Source organism: Podarcis melisellensis, assembly GCF_964234715.1.
Source record: "Podarcis melisellensis genome assembly, chromosome: 2".
NCBI classification, from domain to species: domain Eukaryota; kingdom Metazoa; phylum Chordata; class Lepidosauria; order Squamata; family Lacertidae; genus Podarcis; species Podarcis melisellensis.
Window position 1 is genome coordinate 106,079,143 of NC_138529.1, and position 20,457 is coordinate 106,099,599.

A 20,457-nucleotide genomic window follows, 5' to 3' on the forward strand; every position below is an offset into this window, starting at 1 on the left:
ATGATGGGAATTGTAATCCCAAAACAGCTGGAGGGCCAAGTTTGGCCCACGCCTAATTTAACACAACCTTGGGTCCCCAGCTGTTGCTGGACTACAATTTCCATCATCTCCAGCTAGCAGGGCCAGTGGTCAGGGATGATGGGAGTTGTAGTCCAACAACGGTTGGGGACCCGAGTTTGACTGTTTAACATTAGCCATTTGCAGGAGTGCTATCTTACTGAAGTACGTCGCACCTTCCAAAGAGACAGGCGGCAGATGACCCCAAATTTCCCAAAGATCTTATAGCTTAAAATAAGACAGTGAGGAAACAACAGACGTAGGATCGACGGAGAAGGGTAAGAAGGCCCCCTGTTCTCTGCAGACAGAGGATCGAGACAGCAGGTTAAGGGGGAAGGTCCCTGCAGAGACCCTGGAGCACTACTGTCAGACGGGGCAGGTAATATAGGGCTACACAGACTAACCTGGCAGGAAGTTGTTTCATGTGTACCAATACATGAATCCTGGTTGCTTTCCAGTTCTTCTAAGATGTCCCCACTCCCAAGAACCCCCACTGATTTGGAGTTTGTTCCCGACGAAAGAAGAATGGAGGATGAAGTTGATGGACTATACAGAATTAGATAAATTAACAGGAAGGATTCGAAACCTGCAGGATCAGAGATTCTTAGAGGACGGGAGTAAATATATGAACTATTTGAAAAGTAATTGTGATGAACAGATCATGCTAGTAGGACTGCAAGAAGTTTTGTAAGGTGGATTATTTGAAATATTACAAGAAAGACTATGAAAAGAATTATTAGTTGAGGACAACTAAATGCAATATAGAAATTAAGAAATGCAGAATAAGTGATAAAGAACGGAAAATCATCAGAGGTGTTAACGGAAGTCTAAAATATTGTATAAGATGAGAAGATATGTTGTATGACTGTTGGAACTGATAGTTAAAAAATCAATAAAAACGTATTAAAAATAAGATTTGGAGTTTGTTTCATTGTTTCTTTTTTTTAAAAATTAAGATTTTATTAAAGCTGTTTCTTAATACAATAAGGTAAAACAAACTACTGTACAGCAAAACAGAAACTGAAAGTGAAAGTAGAATCCTCTTCCTGTTTGGCAGTGGAACAGACTCCCATGAGAAGTGGTGGGCTCTCCTTCCTTGGAGGTTTTAAAGCAGAGGTTGGATGGCCATCTGTCATGGGTGCTTCAGCTGAGATCCCTGCGTTGCAGGGGGTTGGACTAGATGACCCTTGGGGTCCCTTCCAACTTCAAAATTGCATGATGCTATGAAAAGCGGCTCTTTCCCTTTGTCTCACACAGAAAGTGCTGGACGCTCCCAGCTCTCACCTGGAGAGGTCTTCCCTTCCCTGCCCCTTCGTGTGTGTGCAATCCTTAGACCCCCAATAACGGCTTCCCTTCCCTTCCTGTGCTCTCGGCTGTTAACTGACCCTCCCCTTGAGAATCAAACCTCATTGTTTTTAGCAATTACGAAAAACATGATTGAAAATCTCTTCCCCCCCCCCAAATATGAGCCCCTCTCAGCCACTCACGTTACCTGGTAAACCTGAGCGGCCTCCTCTATAGGAATCACGCTGTGATATTTATGCAGCTTGGACCGGTCACAAACCACGCAGATGGACGTTTGATCGTATTCGCAGAAGAGCTTCAGCGGCTCCTGGTGTTTCTTGCAGAGCGTCTGTTCTCCCGACTCCTTGGCTCGCCGCTTGCTGAACTGCATGGCCAGCTCAACAATATTCCACAGGTGTCTGTTTGGCCGCAGGTTCTGCCAAGGGAAGGGTTTTCTGCATTGGGGACAGGAGAACACATTGGCAATGGAGCCTTCACAGCACTGGGCAATGCAGTCCCGGCAGAAGTTGTGGCCGCAGTCGATGACCATCATCGGGTTCTGGTAATAATCCAGGCAGATGGAACAGGTGGCTTCATCCTGGAGGCTTTTCTCTGGGTTCGGCGCAGCCATTGGCGTCTTCTAGCTGCAACGTAGAGGAACAAAGTTTAGTTTTGCTTACAGAGAGGGGTGTGTCTCCTTTTTGCAATCAGGAAGTGGTGGCCTCACGGGCAACTACCGGTAGATTGCAAGGGAGGGAGGGATGGAGTGTTTGAAGGTGGTTTTAACTATTAGAGGGACAAACATATGTTCTGAATAGTTTCCCCGAAACAATATTTGTTTGGGGAAGCCTATCCTGACATGCAGAATGTTGACATGTGCTTTAATCTGGTTTTTTACTTACTGTTGATTTAATTTTTTAAAAAATGCTTTAAATAATGGCTTTTACATATTTTTACTGCTTATTTCATTACGTTATTCTTTTTGTAAGCCGCTTACAAGTTTTATTACAGTAAATAATTGTAAAATAAATGCAGAATCTCACTGCATTCAACAGGTTGGCCATACTGATGAAGGTAAAGGTAAAGGTAAAGGTACCCCTGCCCGTACGGGCCAGTCTTGACAGACTCTGGGGTTGTGCGCCCATCTCACTTAAGAGGCCAGGGGCCAGCGCTGTCCGGAGACACTTCCGGGTCACGTGGCCAGCGTGACATCGCTGCTCTGGCGAGCCAGAGCCGCACACGGAAACGCTGTTTACCTTCCCGCTAGAAAGCGGTCCCTATTTATCTACTTGCACCCGGAGGTGCTTTCGAACTGCTAGGTTGGCAGGCGCTGGGACCGAGCAGCGGGAGCGCACCCCGCAGCAGGGATTCGAACCGCCGACCTTTCGATCGGCAAGTCCTAGGCGCTGAGGCTTTAACCCACAGCGCCACCTGCGTCCCTAACTGATGAAGGACCCGCTATTAAAGATTTATTCAAGAAACCTGATCCTATTAAGTGTGTACAGGGTTGCAGCCCATTGTTCCCTATCATACTGCATGCTATTTAAAGGTGAAGGATGGGTGTCTATGCAAGGGGGGGGGGAGTTTCTACAGAGTTCATACAACATCTGCATAAAAACATACAACAAATTGTTATGCAATATCAGCATAGAACTGTTGGCCCACCTCCCTTTAATCCAAATTTAACTTTCATGGAGGAAATCTGATGTTGCTTAAAACATTGCTGCCAAGAACGCAAGTGCAATATCTGAATATTCTCATTTGCAATGCAAAGCCGCCATCCGAAAGTACCCGAAGTCATTAATACTAAAGCCATCTGCACACGGTTAAAGGCAGATTATAAATGTGTCAGAGCTGCCTCTAAGGCCTCATCCACACTGAGCAGTTTTCCTCTTGTCCGGCTCCTTTCCCAGGGAACCGTCCCCCAGCAAGCTTGAATTACCATTTGAGCACTAAAGTATGATTTTCTTGGGCTTTAGGGGTTGGGGTAGAAGAGGATGGATGACTCCTAAATCTCCTGGCAGGGATGCTTTCATAAAAAAGTTGGTTCCTTTTCCTCATTTGTTCCAAACCACTGGGCTGATGAAGTTATTGCCAAGGGCTGAGCCTGCCTTAATAACTTTGACTCTGTCTTGCAAATGCAGCATTTACACGAAGCAAAAACTACAAAAATGCCTAAAGCCCGATCAGATAAAATTATTCTTCATTCGGTTTATTTGTGGCCCAATACAATATGTTTCTAGGTGTACACCCCATGCATTTAAAGCACACACAGTGCCTATTTATTTCCCCTAAAAGAATGGTGGGAAATGTAGTTTCAGAAACTGTAGCTCTGTGAGGAGTAAACTACAGTTCCCATGATCCTATTTTTTTGGGGGGGAGGGGGATATACTTTAAATGCATGGTGCATTTGCAGCCTATAGTTTTCCTACAGGGCTCCTGCTTCAGTGGAGGAAAAAGCCACACAATGTGTACACTATGGCAAGCCTCTCTCTCCCCAACAGTTAATTGTTTTATTAGTTTTTAGTACTTTTTGACCCCACCTTCCTCCAAGGGACACAAGGTGACAAAACATGCTTCCTCCCTCCCTCCCTCCCTCCCTTTTAACCTCGCAACAGCCCTGCGAGGTAGGTGAGGCTGAAAGACTGTGATGGCTCCAAACAAATTTAAATGCCCATTCTTTCATGTCACCTTTTCCCTGCCCCGAACGTTGCAGCTTTTCCTTGTTAGGGGAGTCGCTCCTCCATCCCCTTGATCTTTTCCGAACCTTTCCCGAAGCGCTCTAACCACTATGCCACACTGCCACCGCGCCGTTTAAATTGGAAAAGCAAAAACCTCTTAAGCAGACCACGCTTCGGACCTCCCGGGGTTTCTCCCATGGCTTTTCAGCTGTCCCATCTCCACCCACGTCGCCTGCAGCTCTCTCTCTCCACCCGCCCACCTACCTCGCTCTGCTCCCCTCTTGCTCTCGCCTGCTAAAATGCAGCGTCCGACCCCCGGGAATCATCAGCCAACCTGCAAGGCAAAAGCCCGACCCGGCCCGGCCTAAGGAGAGAGCCCAGCAGCGGCTTAACTCCGCCCCGCACAGCGCTCCCAATCTCTGCCGGCTGCGTCAGCTCTCCTATAAGGCACCCATCTGGATTATAACAAACCAACAGAAAAAGGGAGCGGGGCGTTTAAAAAAACTGGAAATAAGGGAATGAGTTGGGTTTGCTGCCATAGGCAGCTCCCAGAGGTTGTCTCTTCCAACTACCACCAGGTGGTTTCCTTAAGGGAGAAGAAAGCAAACAGCTGTTTTCTGATGATTATTATTTTTAAATCGGTGTTGCTTGCAGCAATTTTATGCCCACTGCTTTGCAAGGTTCTCCTGAAATAATTTAAAGAAATAAATATGTGTAAGAGGCGTGGGGGGGGGATGTTCGGGTGCATTTTACCCCACCCTTGATATACAATGCTGGCAAATACTTTTCCTGCCTGCCTGGAAACACTTAAAGGTTTGAGAAGGGTGCGGAATGAATTGTAGTGCCCTGGGGGCTCTGGGTATTTAGCAAAAAAAGAAAAAGACCATGCCAGAGGCCAGAAGGGGGAGCTTCACAATTGCAGCGGGTCTGGTTTTCCCCCAGGTCCTAGTGCGACACTACCCACTATACCACACTGCTTCTCAATCTTCTTCTCAAGGAAATTGAGGAATCCTCTTGATTTTGTTAGAGCCAAACAACCACTGCATTTCGGATTTGCACCGCAATCCCAAAACACAGTTGCAGAGAGAAGACTCGCACGAACCGGATGCTTAGAAACAGCTCTGCAGAAACTTGCACACCCATTCAACATGCTGGCTCCAGAGTACATTTAGAAACCCTTTTCAAGGTTAGCACACGGGCTTGTTTCTAAAACTTATTATATGGATTATGGCGATTATAAAATTGTAAAACTCAGTAAAACTTTTTAAAAATAAAAGTGTTTACCATCAAGTAAGAATGGCCAGGCTGCGAAGGTCATGCAATCAGTGACCATTATCAGGTATCCTGGGAGACAGGGTTTCTGTTGTAGATGGCCTCCTTCTGTAATGTATATATGATGTTTTGGGGTGGTGGTCTTGGGCTACAGGGTGGCCAATTTCAAAAGTTATTGTTCAGGGTTCTCCCTGTTGGGAGGGACCCTGTTGCAACAGTTCCTTAAATAAAGATCAGGTTTACTAGCCGCTTTTCTTCTCAAAATACTCTTGTTATTTCTCTCCTGCCAATAGGAAACCCTCTATATGGGCTCCTGAAATACCCCAGAAAGGAAAGAGCAGTTTTTCTTATAAACAATAGTAGAAAACACAAAGTTTGAAAGACCTGGGAGAAGGGGAATGTGTTTGCCTTAAAGATGTATAACGAAGCTGCTAAGCAACCCTTGCTTTTTCTTTCCTTCACCACCACCACAATGAGGGCTAGATGTTTTAAACAGAAAGTGTTTGCGCTGCATCTTGCAAGAAAGGAGTATTAAATGAAGCCTGGCCAGCAGCTGTGACCCAATAAAGCGATTTCATACTTTTGAGTTAATTAGTAATCTGCTGACTAGGGTCAAAAGTAGCAAGAGGCTAGCCACCATTTCCCGCGTCAGTGCCTCCTCAACGTAGAGGTACTCCTTCCTCTTCTCCCAGGATTTCTGTCTGGGAAGAAACGAAACGCCCGATCGCAGGAACACGAAAGCGAAACTGAGCTTGCCTATTCTCCTCCAGCTCTCGGAAAACAGCTGCTGCTGCGTCTTTGGCGATCATGGCTACCGCAGATCCAGCAAAACACCTTCAGGACGAAGTCACTTGTTCCATTTGTCTGGATTACTTCAAGGATCCAGTTATGATCACGGAGTGCCAGCACGACTTTTGCCGAGCCTGCATCACTAAGTATTGGAAAAGATCGGGAGCTTCCATTTGCTGCCCGGATTGCAGAAGAACAGCTTCCTGGCAAAGCCTGAAACCCAACCGGCGCCTGGCGAACATGGTGGAAGCGGCTAAGCAGCTCCGTCTGCAGCTGGAGCAAAGTCCAGGAAGGGAGAAAATGTGCAGGGAGCACAAGAAGCCTCTGAGTCTCTTCTGCACAACAGAAAATACCCTTATTTGCATGTTCTGCGAGAGATCCAAGGCTCACAGAAACCACCGTGTTATTTCCCCAGAAAGAGCTGCTGCAGATTACAAGGTAATGACGGTGCATTTTAGCAAAGATTGCAGTTCATGTGTAAGCCTGGTGCAGTTGTGATATCTAATCTAACCACGATATACAACAGGGACAGGGAACTTGTGGTCCTCCAGGTGTTTTGAGCCCAGCTCCCGTTAAACCCAGGCAAGGGTGATGGGAGTTGTAGCGTAGCAGCACCTTGAGGGTCACAGGTGAGTAGCCTCCCCAGATATAGAAGGAGGTGAACACCTCACTTAAGTTTATTTCTGCAATCAGGGTTAGCTTCAAACCACATTGTGCCAATTCTGTTTGAAGCGTGATAGTGGTTCACAGAGCTCTCTGCAAAGGTTGATATTTGATACTTCCAGAGACCCACCCTTCGCCCTCAATAATGGGCAGCCTCATCACACCATTTTGTGGGCCAGCCTCTTTCAAGTGTGGCAGCCATTTTGTGACGGGTTTACAGGAATTTCCCCTCAAAATTCCAAGGTGTCCATTGGCCCCCAAAGGTTGGCAATTCCTGTCTTAAGCAGCCACAGCTGTTTCTGTCTCGGGGTCTTCCTTGCACATAGCATTTATCGTGAAATGGTTGCCTTTTTATTTTCTGGATTTTTTCACAGGTTGCCACATGAAGTGCTATTTTTTTTTTTAAGTGCAATTTTTTTTAAAAAATCCAGATTCTGTAAAAGAACCTGGATGGATCCCCAGTATTGTGTGGCATGTCTTTTAGGCACCATCCTGTTTTTTGTGTGGAGGGTGTGGAAGTTGGTGGTGGGCGTGTTTTGTTTTGGCCACTTCCCTGGGACCTGTGCCAAGCTGTGCCACTGTAGCAGCTGATGGAAGTTGAGAGCCCAACAACTTCTGGTCAGCTGCAGGCTCCCCCTGTCCCGTCCTATAGACATTTTAAAGTCTGCTGCTTGTAAATAAAACTTTTAAATCTACCGTATCATCCATTATACGGACGCGGGTGGCACTGTGGGTTAAACCACAGAGCCTAGGACTTGCTGATCAGAAGGTTGGCGGTTCGAATCCCCGCACCGGGGTGAGCTCCCGTTGCTCGGTCCCTGCTCCTGCCAGCCTAGCAGTTCGAAAGCACATCAAAGTGCAAGTAGATAAATAGGTACTGCTCCGGCGGAAAGGTAAACGGCGTTTCCGTGCGCTGCTCTGGTTCACCAGAAGCGGCTTAGTCATTCTGGCCACATGACCTGGAAGCTGTACGCTGGCTCCCTCGGCCAGTAAGCGAGATGAACGTCGCAACCCCAGAGTCGGTCACGACTGGACCTAATGGTCAGGGGTCCCTTTACCTTTACCTTTATCATCCATTATCTGTCCTTAGGGTATACTACTTGGACATCTAAAGGATCTGAAAAAAGAAAGAAGCAAGATTCTGTCGGTTAAATCAAATGGTGAGAAGCCGTGCCAGGACCTATTGGTAAGAATTGGCATAACTCAGGGGTCAGACTTTTTCAGCAGGGGGCCGGTCCACTGTCCCTCAGACCTTGTGGGGGCCCGGACTATATTGGAGGGGGATGAACAAATTCCTATGCCCCACAAATAACCCAGAGATGCATTTTAAATAAAAGGACACATTCTACTCATGGAAAAACACCAGGCAGACCCCACAAATAACCCAGAGATGCATTTTAAATAAAAGGACACATTCTACTCGTGGAAAAATACACTGATTCCCGGGCCGCCCATAGGCTTTAGAAGGCTTTTGGCCTGGATCCGGCCCCCGAGCCTTAGTTTGCCTACCCATGTGCATAACTCCTCCTTTTAAGGCCTGTCTACGGTGAGCTGATCACCACTGGCAACGTTATCATTTGAGAGCAAGGATCTGTGTACATTGGTGGAGTGTGATTTGATAAGGATCCACATTTTCCTGACCTATGTTATATTTTACATTACCGTAGTATCTAGGAAGGGGAAAGGACTAGATAAGTGCCTTGATATTGTTGTGATCATGAAGTTGGAATATGTTTGAGGCTGCTTTCAAGTCAAGATTTATGGGTGAAACAGATTTTCTGGATCCATTTCACTTGTGATTTAGGCCTTGGTTTGTCACTGAAACCAACTTTTCCAAGTGCCCTCTCATTCTGAAGCATGGAGGGCGACAGAGAAAGGGCTTTTTTGCTGGTGGCCCCCAATATGTGGAATAGGTTTGCATGGTACCTTTTTGTACCATGTGATAACGACAATTTTTTTTAAAAAAAAATAACCCACTCTTCACCAGCAGGTCCAGGATTGGTTTAAAACAATTTTAAATTCATGATTGAAAACAGTTTAAAAATCACAGTCACAGGAGTTGAAATATTTTAATGTTATCCTGTATCCCATTTTAGTTTCTGTTCAATAATAATAATATAATAATAATTTATTATTTATACCCCGCCCATCTGGCTGGGCCTCCCCAGCCACTCTGGGTGGCTTCCATAGAAACCAAAAATATAGTAAAATATCACACGTTAAAAACTTCCCTGAACAGGGCTGCCTTAAGATGTCTTCTGAATGTCAGGTAGTTGTTTATCGCTTTGACATCTGACGGGAGGGCGTTCCACAGGGCAGGCGCCACTACTGAGAAAGCCCTCTGCCTGGTTCCCTGTAGCTTTGCTTCTCACAATGAGGGAACCGCCAGAAGGCCCTCGGCGCTGGATCTCAACGTCCGGGCTGAACGATGGGGGTGGAGACGCTTCTTCAGGTATACTGGGCCGAGGCCGTTTAGGGCTTTAAAGGTCAACACCATCACTTTGAATTGTGCTCGGAAATGTACTGGGAGCCAATGTAGGTCTTTCAAGACTGTTGTTATGTGGTCTCGGCGGCCGCCCCCAGTCACCAGTCTAGCTGCCACATTCTGGATTAGTTGTAGTTTCTGGGTCACCTTCAAAGGTAGCCCCACGTAGAGCGCATTGCAGTAGTCCAAGTGGGAGATAACCAGAGCATGCACCACTCTGGCGAGACAGTCCGCGGGCAGGTAGGGTCTCAGCCTGCGTACCAGGTGGAGTTGGTAGGCAGAATACAGATACAGAATTGACCTGCGCCTCCATGGACAGCTGTGAGTCCAAAATGACTCCCAGGCTGCGCACCTGGTCCTTCAGGGGCACAGTTACCCCATTCAGGACCAGGGAGTCCTCCACACCAGCCCACCCCCTGTCCCCCCAAAACAGTACTTCTGTCTTGTCAGGATTCAGTCTCAATCCATTAGCTGCCATCCATCCGCCAACCGCCTCCAGGCACTCACACAGGGCCTTCACCGCCTTCACTGGTTCTGATTTGAAAGAGAGGTAGAGCTGGGTATCATCTGCATATTGATGGACACCCAGCCCAAACCCCCTGATGATTTCTCCCAGCGGCTTCATATGGATGTTAAAAAGCATGGGGGAGAGGACGGAACCCTGAGGCACCCCACAAGTGAGGGCCCAGGGGTCTGAACACTCATCCCCCACCACCACTTTCTGAACACGGCCCAGGAGGAAGGAGCGAAACCACTGTATAACAGTGCCCCCAGCTCCTAGCCCCTCTAGACGGTCTAGAAGGATGTTATGGTTGATTGTATCAAAGGCCGCTAAGACATCCAGCAGAACTAGGAAACTGCTCTCACCTTTGTCCCTAGCTCGCCAGAGATCATCAACCAGAGCGACCAAGGCAGTTTCAGTCCCATGGTGAGGCCTGAATCCCGATTGGAAGGGATCCAAATGGTCTGCATCCTCCAGGCTTGCCTGGAGTTTTTCAGCAACCACTCACTCAATCACCTTGCCCAAGAATGGAAGATTTGAGACTGGGCGATAGTTGGCCATATTGGCCGGGTCTAAAGATGGTTTTTAAAGAAGCAGTTTAATGACCGCCTCTTTCAGCGGATCTGGGAATGTTCCCTCACAGAGGGAAGCATTCACCACCCCGCAGAGCCCATCGCCCAGCCCTTCCCGGCTTGCTTTTATTAGCCAGGATGGGCAAGGATCAAGGAGACAGGTGGTTGGTTTCACACGTCCAAGCAGCCTGTCCACATCCTCGGAGGTAATGGATTGAAATTGATTCCATGCAACTTGACCAGACAGGGCTCTAGCACTCTCCTGCCCTGGCCCTGCTCCCACGGTGGTGTCTAGTTCCTTCTGAATATGAGTGATTTTATCTGGAAAAAACTTTGCAAAATCGTTGCAGGAGATCTTGGGGTCTTTACAAGGCCCTGGTGGTAAAGGTGGTTCCGTTAGATTGCGGACCACCTGAAAGAGTCTCCTGCTACTATTTTCTGCAGATGCAAAACAGGCGGTGAAGAAAGTCTTCTTCGCCGTCGCTATCGCCACTTGGTAGGCTCAACGTTGAGCTCTAACCTGTGTCCGGTCAGATTCGGAGTGAGTTTTTTGCCACCGACGCTCTAGCCGTCTCAGCGATTGTTTCATTGCCCTCAGATCTGTGGAAAACCACGTGCTGTCCGGGCTCCATGCAATCGGAGAGGGTGCTTCGAAGCCAGACAGTCGGTAGCCCTGGTTAACTCCGCATTCCAGTGGGCCACCAGGGAATCAGCCAATGAATGGCTGGTGTGTTCATTTAACACCCTCCTCTTATGTTTTCTTAACATTTGATGTGAACACCTGAAAGAGACTATAATCAATTTAATTCCAAGTACGTGCAGTGCTTTTTTCCAGGGGGTATGCAGTACCGGCACATCTTTTTGTTGTTGTTAAAAAGTGTGACACTTGCTATAACAATTTCACGGTTAGTACCAGCACCTATTTTTCTAGGAAAAGCCCCCACTGAGTATGTGATATATATTCCAATGTGATATTATTAGGATCTGGATTGGGCAATCTATTAGAACATCCCATTGTCATTTGTATCTCTCCATTGTAGAAAGAGGCAGAAGCCAAGAGGGGGGAGATTGTGTCTGAATTCCAACAACAGCGGCAGTTTTTGGAGGAACAAGAGCAACGCCAGCTGGCCAGGTTGGAAGACATAAAAAGGGAGATTGAGAAGAGAAGACATGATTATGCAAACAAATTTGAGGATGAAATATCCTACATCAACGATCTGATTGGTGATATAGAAAAGAAGGGCACTCAATCAGCAGATGAATTCTTGGAGGTAGGTCTAGTATTCTGAACCAGAATGTATTCATGACAGAAATATCCTGATTGGTGAGATGGCAGGTAAGGGTGGCCAATCGGCAAAAGATTTTTTGGAGCTGGTATTCTAATCCAATATTGATTCATAGCCAGCACAAATTGGTTGGCAGAGGCAGCTGGCCAGGAGCTCACTGCATGTGTGGTAAGTAATGGTTTAATAAGAAAAATGGCCACCGATGGTTGATTTTTTTGAAAGTAAGTTGTTCTCATTGAGTATGCATCCCTCATCATTCTCAGAATGAGTTGGAGTTGCAACCACTTTCAAAGTCCCAAGTCTCTTGAAAAACGGCAAAGGGTAGAACGACTATAGAGTTGGATTGAATCCCATGTTTTTTGAAGCCAAGGAAGCTAGTGGACATGTGACTGTCAAGTTATTCTGTAATTGATTATCACTTTATTCCTACCCTTTATATACAAACATAGAATGCAAATCCAGGTATGTAAAGCAGACTGAAATGAATGAGGTAATTGATGGAACGCTGAACCATGTAAATTCAGCAGTTCTAATCTTTCCCATCAAAGAATCCATACAGGGGAGAAACCATATCCTTGCTTAGAATGTGGAAACAGCTTCACTCATAAGAGAAGTCTCACTTCACATGAAAGAACTCATAGTAGGGAGGAACCATTTTAAATCCTTAGAATGTGGAAAGAGCTTCAACTCCAAGATGAGTCTCACTTTCCATCAAAAAATTAGTACAGGGGAGAAACCTTACCACTAGTTGGAATGTAGAAAAAGAATTCATCCATGGGAGAAGCCACAACAGTGCTGAGAATGTGGGAAGAAGTTCAGTGAGAGCCAATCTCACAGCCCATCAAAGAAGTCATACAGGGGATATGTTGGAAGAAAGATGGTATTAGAAAACAATCAAACCTAAAGAAATTCTCATGCACATGTGAGAAAAATGAATATTCTCTGTTAGTAGTTAAATAATTTTTCATATTATATAGATTTTGCTTTAGTTGTTTCATGCGTTTATGAGAGAACTCATAGTAGCCTGTATATCAGGCAATACGCAGACTCTGAATCCCGGTGGAGTGTTAGTTTGGAGAACCAGCCACCCCTCTCCCTTTCTACAGTCACATCCATACCATGCATTTGAAAGTGCATGGCTCTATCTTAAATAGTCCTAGGAACTGTAGCAGAGTTACAGTCTCAAGCATCATAAACTAGCTTACAACAACAGCAAATCTTTATTAGGGCCGTAGGCCAGCATAAGGGGGGAGGGATACAATTGTTCAAAACCTTAAAAAGAAACTCAAAACTAAAATGAGTTAAAGCAGAAAATATATTTTAAAAATCTATAAGAATCCAAAAGAAGCTAAGGAAATCTAAAAGAAGGGTTAGGAACATTAGACAAGAGTGAAAGAGTGTGAGACTATACCTGTCAGTCTACAGAACACTCTTAATACGAGTGCTCACTATATCTAGTTTGTGGCACAGGTCATCCAACGAATTTTGAGCACTGCCGTGCAGAATCTGGCAATGTATGTTGTAGCAGGGTTGGTACCTGAAAGCAGGGAGGTATAGAATTGTCCTGTGTGCCCTGGGTGCTTATGCAGTGTTGATAAAGGTAAAGGGACCCCTGACCATTAGGTCCAGTCGTGGCCGACTCTGGGGTTGCGGCGCTCATCTCACTTTATTGGCCAAGGGAGCCGGTGTACAGCTTCCAGGTCATGTGGCCAACATGACTAAGCCACTCCTGGTGAAACCAGAACAGCGCACAGAAACGCCATTTACCTTCCCGCTGGAGCCGTACCTATTTATCTACTTGCACTTTGACGTGCTTTGAAACTGCTAGGTTGGCAGGAGCAGGGACCGAGCAACAGGAGCGCACCCCATCGCAGGGATTCGAACCGCCGACCTCCTGATCAGCAAGTCCTAGGCTCTGTGGTTTAATCCACAGCGCCACCTGCATCCCTTTATGCAGTGTTGGTAAGATGAGGCTAATACGAATGTCTATAATAAAGACACTGGAGAAGCACATGCTCTGTTGTTTCTGTTTGTCCACAGTCACGGGGCACTGCCTCTCCAGATAAGCAATCTTCCTGTATCCGCCTTCAAGGACAGCTGAGGGGAGGCCATGACATCAGCCAAAGGCCCTCTGGTGCTTAGGGACTTTTGAGTTTAGCTAGATATGCCATGGGGGAGAAACTAGCTTACAGTTTCCAGGATTCTTTGGTTCAAGCCGTGTGCTTTAATGTATAGTGTGCTTGTGACCACAGTTCTCCATTGTGAAGTTACGTAGGGTAAGTTTACAATTGGAGAGCCAAGTACGCTGGTGAAATTGACCCAGCTTTCTCCTGGCCCTACGAAGGGGGGTGGTCAGAGACAATTAAGGAAATGGCTATGCAGTGGATCCTTCCTCACTGTTGTGCAAAATTAGCAGGAAGCCGGCAAGGAAGCCTCACCCTTTTGTGAGTGGCCAATGAGACATTTCTGTACAAGGGGGAGAGACTAGGATGCGAAAGATGCCATTGTCAAATGTGTAGACCTCTAAGAAACATAATGATATCTGGAGGACTAAAACAGCTTCATGGAAGACATCTGTTAGAAGGTGTCGAAAGAACCGTAACAGGAGTAGGATGGAGTACAATTGTAAATCCACTTTCCTGCACGACAATCAGTGGGTTGAAGAAATCTGATAACAAGAACATTTTTGTCTTTTGGCACAGGCACAGCAACAGTGGGAAAGAGGCTCAAAACTGCTTCGTTCATCCATTTTGTTGTAACTACATACCACCCAATTAATTACACTCTACACAGTTCACAACTTAAAATCAATTAAAAACAAATAAAATCGGATAAAACAATTGAGGCAGTAGCAGCTTAGCACAGAAATGAATACAAAGCTGCACGAAGCAGCGTAAAATCAATAAAAGGGCATTGAAACATAGCAAAGAGAGAAACAATAGTTCTTATATATAGAGAGAGGGGGGTGATAATATTATATATATAATTTTATTAGTTTAATAATAATAATAATTTGTTGGCATCCAGCAAAGTCATACTCTGAGCGGACCCATTGAAACCAATGGCTTTGAGTATTATTAACATTGGATGTCACCCATTAAATTGAAATTACACTGTGTGCAAAATGTAGCTAAATTGTCTTTGCTCTTTTCACTTCTAGGGTATTGGAAGCATACTGGACAGGTACCTGCCTTCTGCTTTTGCTTTATAACAATGCTTGACTTACTTGGGGCCCCCTCTCCCCTCCCCAGCTACCCTTTTAATGGCCTCTTAGCTACTGTTTTAAGGCTGCAGGGAACCATCATTGGGCTAAAATGGGTGAGTCAGTGGGGCAGGGCTTTTGGGTTTCATTAAGGGCCTTCCTGCCCTCAGTCTCATTTCCCCATAATTTTGAATACATCACCCTCTTATTTTATTGTGATGGGGTGATTCTTGCTTTGACTTCACTAGTAAATGAATCAGGATGAATGCTCAGCCAATGTCATCCAATCTCCTTTGAAGCAAATCGGCATGTATGTATGCTCAATAAGCAGGTAATCTAGAAATGGCCAGAGATTTCTGGAGAACTCAAAAGCTTGCTGAAGGGGCCACGGCTATAAGGCTCCTACACTTCAGCATTCACCGTTATGCCATTAACTATGAGGCCAAAATTAAACTTTTTACCATCATTCACCCCTATGCTATCAATAGGTGGATAAAGCTGCAGGCGAGTCTTTGTGAAGCAAAAAAGGTGGCAGTTAAAATAAGGGACTGTACAAATAGATTGAGGGTGGTCCTTTGAATATCTCGCTTTCTCCCACTAGATGTGAGACGGAGAAATTTCAGTTTCCAGCTACTCCTGCTTCTGCAGACATGAAGGAAAAGCTCAGGAAATTCTCTCAAGAAAGTGCATCTTTGACGAGTTCTCTGAGGAGAGTCAGAGGTTTGTAAAAGAGAACCCTAAATCGGATTGCAGGGATGAAACATGTGGTGCAGCACTGTCAGCAGCATTGTACCTTTAAGAGAAGCGTAGCAGGGTGATGCCAGCAGCCATAGATTCTCCCCCATGGTGCTCATTATTAGAAAAAGCGAGTGACTTTGTGCTAGTGTGGTTTGATGGGTTAGATAAAAGGTCTGACTAAGACCAGGGATGACTAGTGTCAAGTCTCCATTCAGGCATAAGACCCACAAAGTGACCTTGGACCACTCTGATTATAAATAGAACTACAGTGGTACCTCGGGTTACATACGCTTCAGGTTACATACGCTTCAGGTTACACACTCTGCTAATCCAAAAATAGTGCTTCGGGTTAAGAACTTTACTTCAGGATAAGAACAGAAATCGTGCTCAGGCGGCGCGGCGGCAGCAAGATGCCCCATTAGCTAAAGTGGTGCTTCAGGTTAAGAACAGTTTCAGGTTAAGAACGGACCTCTGGAACGAATTAAGTACTTAATCCGAGGTACCACTGTAATAGAATTGTAGAGTTGGAAGGGACCATGAGGGTCATCTCGTCCAATCTCCTGCGCCAGACCTCCACATCTGGACTGCAAGCCAAGTTGGCTATGGCCTGCGCATCTACCCTGCACTCACCATCAGGAGCAGGGCAGGTAATGACCAGGCTCAGTCAAAAGGGGCTTTGTAAGCTAATCAGCAGTGCCTGAGAAGCCCTGTGCAAAGAACTCTAGGGAAAAAAACCTATCAGCTGATATAGTTCCAGTTACAGATAGGTAGCCGTGTTGGTCTGCCATATTCAAAACAAAAAAAATCCTTCCGGTAGCACCTTAAAGACCAACTAAGTTAGTTCTTGGTATGAGCTTTCGTGTGCATGCACACTTCCATGTATCTGAAGAAGTGTGCATGCACACGAAAGCTCATACCAAGAACTAACTTAGTTGGTCTTTAAGGAATTTTTTTGTATCAGCTGATAGTTTGGTCTTGCAGAGCTTTGCTGAGCACCTTGCAAGGCCTGGCGATTAGCTGAGAATCTGGCCTAGTGAAGCCCCTTGCAAAGCTCTCTGTTAGACCCATGAAGTGGGGGGAGGGGGGAAAGGGTCACCTGACATCATTATGACATCAGGGGATTGTCAAATCTGGCTCGTGATGGGATGGAGGAGAGAACAATGTGGCCAGTTCCCCATTCTTGTCTCTTGCTATCGAGTCCCCATTATGCAAGTTGTGCACCTTAAGTATGGGGGAATGGGCATTCGCTCTTTGCTACCCAAAGTGTGTGGCATGTGCCCCTTCTCTTCTTCCTGGCTACCCAGAATTCATCCTGTTTATCATTCTTACCACTACAGCTGCCCTTGCTTTTAACAGAATCATTCATCATATCAGAGATGTTGTTCATCTGTCAGTTAGCCTTAGGAACATGAGTCATGCATTAGTCGATAATTATTGTAGTTAACAACAATGCTTCATTGCTGCATGGTTAAACAGGCTACAAGGTTCCTTTTGTTAGCCTTATGACGGACTTTTTACCTTGCTCTCTTTTCTCCTAGACGGTTCTGAGTCCAACTGCTCTCAGTCCAACACAGTCAAATCAAAATGGATAAGAGGTAAGCTGCTAGTTCCGGAGAGCAAAACAGGCCAGATGTTGGAGAGTTCCAGCATTTGATGTCCTGCCGTTTCTGTCTTCAGATACAAGCTGCTGCAGGGGGAGATCAAACTGGACTGAGGCCCTGGCAGCAGTGCTGAGGGGCGGAGGAATCAAGTTAGTCCCTGTACTGTTACTCCAGTCTAAACCAACTCCCCCCAGCAAATAAATAGCTTAAGGGGGACTTAGATTGGGGGAAATGGTGTGGTGGAAAAAGTTACATTAACCATTTTCCAGCTCAAGGGCCACATTCTCTTCAAGACAGCCTTCCTAAAAAATAATAATAATAAAAATCAATCTTTAGGAAGTAACCGATTCTGTTAAGCGTTTGTCTTGCTCTGCTTCCTGTTCTCTTTCAGAAAATGTGGTGTTGGATCCGGAAACAGCCCATCCCCGGTATATTGTGTCTTCAGATGGAAAATCAGTACGGTGGGGAGATGTTCGCCAGGACTACCCCTACAACCCAAAGAGGTTTGAATACGCCCGCTGTGTGCTTGGAACGCAGGGATTCAGCTCTGGGAAACATTATTGGACGGTGGATGTTGAGGATGTTGACCATTGGGCTGTAGGCGTAGCCAGTGAGTCTGTGGAGAGGGATAGAGAAATTGATTTTGAACCTGACGAAGGGATCTGGGCGATGGGCTTTAGTTATGATCAGTACAAAGCTCTGACTTCACCTCCTACCATTTTGGAGCCAGAAGAGGATCCAGTAGAGATCCAAGTTTCTTTGAACTATGAAGCAGGGACTGTGGCTTTTTATGATGCTGAAGATAAGACCCGCCTCTTTATTTTCCAGTCAATTGATTTTGAAGGGGAGGAAGTTTTCCCCTTTTTCCGGATTGGAAATTCATCAGCTCCCCTTCAGCTGTGCTCTTAAAACACATGGTCCTTGACCTGTGCTTTGCTTTGCTTTGCCTTGCCTGTGTACTCAGACGATTCCAGGTGTTAGTCCCAAAGAGCAGTGGATATCATTTCTGTGCGCATTTTCTTTGGAAGTCTGCTTCCATCCCAGGCTGCTGTCCCACATTCCCCTTCAACAAAGGACCAAGGTGTTTTGGTTTGACTGTGCAGATGATAGCTTTATAATTCAGTACAGCAAAGAAGCACTATAATATTGCAAATACTGTTTAATTTTGCACCCTCTTGGTGGTGCCAATGGGGAATTTCCTCCCAATGCAAATAGCAGCTTCAGAGGGATTATCCTCGGGACCAAAGCAGAGGTGGAAAGGGTTAAATCCTCCACCGCATTTTGTGATTCTCATAATCATCAGCTTCTTCCCTCACTCAACATTTTGCAGTTTTAAAAACTTGCATGCTAAATGCAAGGCCATATTTTGTCTGTTTTGATTCTTAGTTTATATTAACCACACTATTTATTAGCATGTAACCCCTCAGGTCTTTTTCTTTAGCTTTTTACGTTTAATAAACCTGTGATTTGATGTCGTGATTGTCGCCATTGCAGTCTTTCACTCATTTCATTAATCCGTCAATAAAGTTATAAAAAATTCCTTTTAACCTTTGTTTTCACTCCACTAACTTTTTATGCTGCAGTTCTGTTATGATATGATATTGCTTTTCTTAGAAGATTAAAGGCATCCTAAAAACTTTTTTTAAGTACCATACTGAACAAAAATGATACAGATAATGCTGATAGCATAAGAATTATTTTTTTAAAAAAAACCACCATCCCATAAAAATAACAAAAATATGCTAACCAATTGACCAGACCTGTGTTTCAAACCATCCCATCCTAACCCTTTTTCTTTTTTAAAAAAGAACCATACTGAACATTCATATTCATAGCGCAAGAATTAACTAAGAAACCCACCATCCCAGAAAAATAACAAAACCAAGCTAGCCAATTAACCAGGCCTATCATCACCTCACATCCCATGAAATGTCTGCAACTATAGGAACATCTTAGCATTGTGCCAGAAAAATGACAATGTTGGTACCAATATTTTGTTTTAAGATACATGTTTTCAAGATGGTATTTTGTGTGAGGCTAACACGCTCTGGCGTTTGTTCCCGGACCTGGGTTTGTGTGTCAGTGTGTCCAGGACGTAAGATAAAGCACAGATGTGTCTTCTCTCTGTTCTGTTCTTCTACTGGTACAGTGAAGACCATAGTTGCCTTCACAACTGATAAACACTTGTCCATACAGCCGGGCTTTTGTTTATGCATTGAGCTCCGAGCTCAAGTTAATGGATTTTAGTTAAGGAAAAATAGGGGTTTTGGTGCAGTTTCAAACTGCCTGCACAGTCAGTTTTGGGTTTTGGAAACCCATTCCTTCGCTATGAGGGTCTGCTTCCCCCTTAAAGGAAGCAGTGGATTCATAGGACATCAAAAAAAAAAGCCACCCTCTGTCTCTTGGTTCCAGTCTGTCATCCCCAGCTCACATGGTGTTCTTTGCAAGGATCATTCAAAGTTGAACCTGGCTTTGTCTATACCCACTAGCCCCTATCATGGCAGAGGGCCCACTCCCCTTTGCCTGGCACTCTTGTCCTCTGATGGTTTCCTTGATGGGCCATCACTGGTCTTTGTCCCCTGCTAATGGCCCATCCAGCCAGCTCTGCAGATGTGGCTTGGCTCATTAGAATAATTAAATCCAGGAGATTTCAGTATTTGGCAAAGTTTAATCAAACCTTGATTTGAATTATGGTCAAAACAAAAAAAAAATCCTTCCAGTAGCACCTTAAAGACCAACTAAGTTAGTTCTTGGTATGAGCTTTCGTGTGCATGCACGCTTCTTCAGATATACTGAAACAGAAGTTACCAGACCCTTCTATATAGTGAGAAGGTGGGGAGGGGTATTACTCAGAAGGGTGGTGGGAATGGGTGATTGGCAGATAGCTGTGATGAGCCTGTTGACGACTCTTAACGACTGCAACAGGCTCATCACAGTTGTCAACAGGCTCATCACAGCTATCTGCCAATCACCCATTCCCACCACCCTTCTGAGTAATACCCCTCCCCACCTTCTCACTATATAGAAGGGTCTGGTAACTTCTGTTTCAGTATATCTGAAGAAGTGTGCATGCACACCAAAGCTCATACCAAGAACTAACTTAGTTGGTCTTTAAGGTGCTACTGGAAGGAATTTTTTTTGGTTTGACTATGGCAGACCAACACGGCTACCTATCTGTAACTTGAATTATGGTGCTGGAGGAGACTCTTGAGAGTCTCATGGACTGCAAGAAGATCAAACCTATCCATTCTGAAGGAAATCAGCCCTGAGTGCTCACTGGAAGGGCAGATCCTGAAGTTGAGACTCCAATACTTTGGCCACCTCA

General features: G+C 45.3%; 2 protein-coding genes across 4 annotated transcripts in view; one reads left to right on the forward strand and one right to left on the reverse strand.

The window, feature by feature from the left end:
- Window positions 1–20,457, reverse strand: part of LOC309364859 (zinc finger protein RFP-like) — a 260,032-nt gene that overhangs the window by 10,076 nt on the left and 229,499 nt on the right. The window contains exons 2-3 of one of the 2 annotated variants that reach the window (XM_081902815.1): window positions 4,287–5,143; window positions 1,550–1,985 (exon numbers count right to left, since the gene is read on the reverse strand). In XM_081902815.1, the coding sequence (XP_081758941.1) occupies window positions 1,550–1,972 (423 nt within the window). In that variant the 5' untranslated portion in view covers window positions 1,973–1,985; window positions 4,287–5,143. Of the gene's footprint in view, window positions 1–1,549; window positions 1,986–4,286; window positions 5,144–5,306; window positions 5,402–20,457 lie in introns of those variants that run through there. The other variant, XM_081902816.1, reaches the window with a different exon arrangement.
- On the forward strand, window positions 5,142–18,679 carry LOC309364830 (E3 ubiquitin-protein ligase TRIM39-like). Of its 2 annotated transcripts, XM_081902764.1 has the most exons (8): window positions 5,142–5,208; window positions 6,065–6,521; window positions 7,837–7,932; window positions 11,346–11,576; window positions 14,752–14,774; window positions 15,395–15,513; window positions 17,070–17,126; window positions 17,524–18,679. In XM_081902764.1, the coding sequence occupies exons 2-8, from the start codon at window positions 6,102–6,104 to the stop codon at window positions 18,039–18,041; spliced, it is 1,464 nt and encodes a 487-aa protein (XP_081758890.1). In that variant the 5' UTR covers window positions 5,142–5,208; window positions 6,065–6,101; the 3' UTR covers window positions 18,042–18,679. The 2 variants fall into 2 exon arrangements, with proteins under 2 accessions (XP_081758890.1, XP_081758891.1); XM_081902765.1 differs by lacking the exons at window positions 5,142–5,208; window positions 7,837–7,932 and having other exon boundaries at window positions 5,770–6,521.

Bases quoted from the DNA above. Each gene is read 5' to 3' on its own strand.
- LOC309364830 (XM_081902764.1), top strand. From the start codon at position 6,102: ATGGCTACCGCAGATCCAGCAAAACACCTTCAGGACGAAGTCACTTGT. The intron at 15,514-17,069 runs GTTTGTAAAAGA...CTTTTCTCCTAG, and splicing joins TTCTCTGAGGAGAGTCAGAG to ACGGTTCTGAGTCCAACTGC. The intron at 17,127-17,523 runs GTAAGCTGCTAG...GTTCTCTTTCAG, and splicing joins CAAATCAAAATGGATAAGAG to AAAATGTGGTGTTGGATCCG.